General features: G+C 35.5%; 1 protein-coding gene across 1 annotated transcript in view; it reads right to left on the bottom strand.

The window, feature by feature from the left end:
- The window catches only part of POLK (polymerase (DNA directed) kappa), an 80,708-nt gene extending 75,710 nt beyond the window's left edge, over nt 1-4,998 (bottom strand). Inside the window, exons 1-2 of the mRNA XM_006901440.1 lie at nt 4,864-4,998; nt 2,623-2,742 (exon numbers count right to left, since the gene is read on the bottom strand). Coding sequence (XP_006901502.1) covers nt 2,623-2,742; nt 4,864-4,998 — 255 coding nt within the window. The remainder of the gene's footprint in view (nt 1-2,622; nt 2,743-4,863) is intronic.
- Nucleotides 4,999-6,102: the final 1,104 nt, after the last annotated feature.

Raw genomic sequence — 6,102 nt, 5'->3', positions numbered from 1 at the left:
TATTACCAAATATATTCTATGTTTTTGTAAACTGTCACTTAATTTTGTTGATAATATCCTTTGACCAAAAAAAGCTTTTCATTTCAATAAAGTCCAATTTACTTTTTATACCTTATACTTATGTTTTTATTCTCATATCTATGAATTAATTCTAATAAACTAGGTCCTGAAATATTATCACTATTATTTCTTCTAAAAGTTTTATTTTAGTTATGTTTAGGCATTGATTCATTCAGATATGACTTTTTGTTTTAATATGACTTAATTACATTTTAATTTTTTATTCCATTAAATTAGTAACATAGGCTTCCACATTTCTGCAAAATAAGTATTGCAAAATAACCTGCCATTTATTCAATGGCCTTTTCTAGCTGCAAAGTATGGATACAAGGGAAACATGGGCTTACTAAATAGTTAGGAGTTTCACAAAAAATATAGTGAAACCCATGTGAAATTGTTCTCTAGATTAGTAAGAAGGCACTGGTTCATCCTTACCTTTGCTTAATGGGTACGGCATAATGTTGCTCTTGTTAAGTGTCATCAAGTCAAGTATGACGCACGGTGACCCTATGAACAACAGATCTGAACTCTGTCCTATCTTGTGCCATCCTTATCATCTTTGATATATTTGATCCCATTGCTGCAGGCACTGTGTCAATCCATCTTATTGAGGGTCTTTCTTCCTTTTACCATTCCTCCACTTTTCTAATCATGAGGTCCTTTTCCAAAGAATAGCCTCCCATACCAACAGGCTTAAAGTATGTGAGACAAAGCTTCATCATCTTTGCCTCCAAAGAGCACTCTGGCTGCACTTCCTCCTAGCCATATCTGCTTGTTCTTTTGGCAGGTCATAGGACACTCAGCACTCTCTTCTAACACAACAGCTCAAACGCATCACTTTTTCTCCTGTCATTCAAATTAATTGCTTAGCTCTCAGATGCATAGCAAGTGACTGGAAAGACTATGGATTGAATCAGGCAAATCTTTGTCTTTTAAGCTGATATCATTGCTCTTCAGTACTTTGGAGAGGTCCTGACAGGTGACTTTCCCAGTCCAATCCCTTATACATAATTATGAGGGATTGTAAATTTTAAAAAAGGCTTTGATTCTGTAAGAAACTGCTGCAGGTTTGATAGAGAGACAGATGCCAGCTGCTCCCAGAAGCAGAATCCTGATGTGCTGAAAAATGTGAAACTGTTCACCACAGGTTAATTTGTAAGCACAGGTAAGCTTTTTTATTGGGTAATCCCATAATACATGCATATAGTGAAAATAATACAGGTTTTAGATTTAATTTTACCTGTGATAATTACATTGTATAAAGATGTACAAAGTTAGTTAACCTAAATAAGACTTTATTTACTGTTCTGTATAGCTACTCTATGAACAACAGCCCTAAACCCTGCTCTATCCTGTGCCAATTGCAGTGTCTCTGACACATCCATCCCGATTACCCTCGTCACTGAATCAATCCACTTCATAGAGGGTCTTCCCCTCCTGCGCTGTCCCTCCACCCTCCCAGGCATGATATCCCTCTCCAAGGACCTGCTCCTCCTTACAACATGTCCAAAGTATGAGACCAAAGTATGTCAGACGAAGCCCCAGAATCCTTGCCTCCAAGGAGTTGCTTGGTTTAATCCTCTCCAGGATGAATCTGTTTGTTTTCCTAGCAGTCCATGGTACATTCAATACTCTTCTCCAGCACCACAGCTCAAAGACATCAATTCTCCTTCTATCCTCCCTAGTCATTGTCCAACTCTCTGATGCATAACAACAACAAAAACAACAACAAAATGAAGGAAACAATATCTAGGTATAGCGTCTTTATATAAAAAAGGCAGATCATTAATCAGAACTGGCTTTGACAGGCACTGTGGCAATTGGACAATTAAAACAGACATTGGGGGGGGGAAGAAGAATGAACTGGGGAGGAGGGTGGAGAAAACAGTGCAACAATGAATGAATGAAAACCCAAAATCTCTGTAAATGTTCATTAAAACTAATAAAATTTAATTAAAAAAAAGAAAAAAAAGGCAGATCAGTCTTAGTGCTTACCAAAGTATAAAATATGTACGTTTTTAATTTTAAATTTGTTTTTAACTAATAACTTGATCATGTTGCTGTCGTTAGGTGCCCTCAAGTGAGTTCTATCTCAGAGTAACTTTACGTATAACAGGATGAAACGCTCTGCCTGATTCTGTGACATCTTAACAATCTTTGTTGTGCTTACGTGTTGTTGTAGTCATTGTATCAATCCTAACCATACTACATTTTAATTGTCAACTGTTATTGTCATTATTTTTAGGTGCCCTCAAGTTGAGTATGACTCTTAGTGACTCTGTAAACAACAGATCTGAACCCTGTCCTATCTTGTGCCATCTTCACAATCTTTGGCATCCTCAAGCCCATTACTGTGGTCACTGTGCCAATCCACCTTATTGGACTGTTTATTATTACAAGTCCCAATCCCTCAGTACAATCCCGATGCTCTGACTTCCACCAGGGCTCCCTCTAAGATTGTGATTTAGGGCAGGCTGGCAGCAGCAACAGAAGCAAGCATTTTACACCCTGTATCCATATTCTACTATTTCATACTTTACTTAAATAAACTGAATGAATAACCTGTAATTGTGCTTTCCTCAGCTGCTGGGAGGTAATCTGTGCCTTTTGTTGCATCATATTTTTAATTCGTTGGTTGACTTGCTTTTCCTTCTTGAGCTCATTTCCATAAAATCTGGACCCCTGAAAAGGAAAACAAGATAAGGAAAAATACCTGAAGAATACCATTACTATAGAATAGCATCATGACTAAGAGTAATTGACTCTGGAATCAGAATGAATGCATTAAAAACTTGATTCTGTCATTTATTAGTGGGGTGTCTCAAAGAGTCATAGTAATACAATGATTAAGCTCCTGGCTGATGTCCAAAAAGTTGGTAATTAATCAAGCTGTCTGGTAGGACAAAGATGTGACAGTCTTCTTCTGTAAAGATTTATCGCCTTGGAAACCTTAAGGGGTAGATCTACCATGTCCCAACAGAGCTGCTATCAACCAGAATGGATTTGACAAGAATGAGTTTGGGTTGTTATTGGGATTTTTTTGTTTGTTTGGGAGTGAGTCTAAAATTACTTAATCTTTGTATGTCTTAGTTTCCTTATTTATAAAATGAATTTCTTAGAAAACATTGAGATTCCATTAAGGGCAATGGAAAAATCTAGAAAGGATAAGGGTGATGGTTGAACAACATGATGAACATAAGATAAATAAACTGTATATGTGAAGATTGACAAATGGCAGAAGATTTTTTGTATTTATGACACATACACACAAAAAAGTCTTTTTAAAAATTAACTAAATAATAGAACTGTTACAACAAAGTATACTTAACACAGGCTCTCTAAGATAAGTATAGTATATATCCTAGACTCAGCTAATAACCACATGTCCTAAGGAGGACACACAGGCATATTCAAGGCCTTAATTTGGTCATCATGTATACCCAACACTAAAAATCACTCCTTAAAAGTGTTTCAATGAATGGGGAGAAAAATGTATCGATGATTTAATGAAAAACCAATATGCTTTGTAAAAGTTCACTCAAATAATAAGAAGTCTTTAAAAAAGTGGTAAAAATTATTGTTAAATCATTAAAGTAAAACATAGAAAATAATGTAAAGAGAAAATTTTCGACCAGTACATTACTCAGGATATCATATAGTGTTATTAGTTGGTAAACACTGAAGTTATCTGAATATTTCTATGAATATTCACATGTAAATCTCTATAAGAGCATACATTTTCACTTTGGGAAAATATTTGGGATTAGAATTACTGGGACATGTGGTAGTTTTATGTTCAGTATTTTTAGATTTGACAAAATTTCCAAAGCAGTTTCAACATTTTACAATCCCATCAGCAATGTATGAAGACTTTAACTTCTCCACAAACTTGCTGCCATTTGTTATTATTTGTCTTACATTTTACAGCCGCTCTAGGCTGATGATGAACCCTACTAGTGCAGTGGTTCAGCACTTAACTGCTAAAGGTCTGTTGTTTGACCCAACAGAGGCTCTTTCAGAGAAATATGTGGCTGTCTGTTTCCCTAAAGATCTTCAGCCTCTGAACTCTACAGGGCAGATCTACCCTGTCCGGTGAGGTAAGTAAGAGTCAGCATTAGCTTGATGGCAATGGGTTACTGCAGATTCCAAAGCGTTGTCATACTGTTTTGTCAAGGATGCTGTCTGGTATTCTTTTTTTTTTTTTTTCTCCTCCACCTTTATTTGCCTCCTGGTATTCTTATATATTGGTGGTGGATGTTTATTATTAAGAGAGCAATTTGATAATTCATAAAAATAACCAAAGCATTTATCCTTTTATAGTATCTTTCTAGATGCACTTACATATAGATGAAGTTATAAAGCACACAATTTTATAAACTGTAGTAATCTTTTTTAAAAAACAAAAGACTAGAGATGGCTTATAGATCGATCAACAAAGGATTATAGTTAATTGAGGAAATCATAAACAAAAGGATAAAAAAATGAAAAATGTAAATTATACAGAAATGCCTTCAAGGTAAGCTAACTGAAAAAAAAGTATAATCAACACACCAATTATATTATTCTTCTGTAGAGGTTAAAAAAAGTAAAAAAGAACACAACTTACTTTGCTTATATGCATGAAGTAGAAAACTGGACATCAAGACCAACAGAATAAGAGGGAGATGACTTTATATCCTTTTGTGACTTGTTAGTACTACATACTAGAGTACTAAAACTATAATAAAATGAACTTAAAACTTACTGATTTTCTTTTAAACAGAATGGTAAGTTAAAACACACATAAGGAAACAAGAAACATACCTTTGTGGCTTCCATTATAATTTTGTTAATTTTTTCTTTATCTAGTCCTTCCATTCCTGCTTTATTATCATTAAGTCCCACCCTAAGCAGAAGATCATCTTTGTAATCATCATTCTTGTCCTTTGTGTTATCCATCGTGTAAACTTAAAATGTCTTTATTATCTGAAACATGCAAAAAGAATAATGCTTTTAAAAAAATTCACTTGAAAGCCCCAAAAGTAAAAAAGAAGTCCAAAGCTTACAGCAATTAAAAATATTCATATTTTATAATTTATTATGCCAAGATTATTGTATTTTGGAAGGAAGAAAGGACTTAACACTTATTGGAGCCTTGTGCCAGGCAATATGCTTATATGTTACATATCATCCTCACCGTAAGTGAAAGGCATATATAATACTTCTAATTTTTTTTAAAAAAAGAAATTTGAGCTTTAGACCATGTCTAAGTCCACATAAGCCTATGTTCATGCTTAGGAAGGTGGAGGAATGGAGAAAAGGAGGTAGACCCTCAACCAACTAGATTGATTGACACAGTGACTACAGCAATGGGCACAAGGTTAGACTCTGACAGAGTTGAAGAGGGTTCAGATCTTATTCATAGGTTTGATATGAGTTGTCCTTGACTTGACAGTATCTAACAACAATAATCTGAGCACATTTTTGCCAATAAGCAACAATATCTATATTGAAACCCAGGTTAGAGTCCAAAAGGTCATGTTTTCCCCCAGACTAATTCATTGTACACTTCCTTTCCTGTTGTTGGTAGATGCTGTCAAAACAAGTGTCACTCATAACAACCCTATGAATGACAGATCTGAACTCTGTCCTCTCCTGTGGTATCCTTACCATCTCTGACATCCTCCAGCCCATTCCCGCAGTCACTGTGTCAAACCACCTGATTTAGTTTTTCTCTCCTTCCTCATCCCTCCACCTTTCCAAGCATCATCCTTCTCCAATTAACAACATTCCCAAAGTATTGGAGATGAAACTTCACCAGCTTGCCTCCAAGAAGCACTCCAGATGCACTTGTTCCAAAAGTTGTTTGTTCTTTTGGAAGTTCATGAGATATTAAGCACTCTTCTCCAACACCATACTAACAGGCATCAATTTCTGTCATCTTTATTCATTATCCAGCTCTCAGATGCAAAGGAATGATTGAAAAGGCCATGGCCTCCCATCAACAAACGAATGGCTAGAGAAGCTGTGGTATATTCGCACAATGGAATACTATGCTGCATT

The sequence above is a fragment of the Elephantulus edwardii genome, unplaced genomic scaffold, assembly GCF_000299155.1.
Source record: "Elephantulus edwardii isolate Elephantulus edwardi_28Jun2011 unplaced genomic scaffold, EleEdw1.0 scaffold00326, whole genome shotgun sequence".
NCBI lineage: Eukaryota > Metazoa > Chordata > Mammalia > Macroscelidea > Macroscelididae > Elephantulus > Elephantulus edwardii.
Note: the sequence above shows the minus strand (reverse complement) of the source record. Positions and strands in the feature narration are given on the sequence as shown.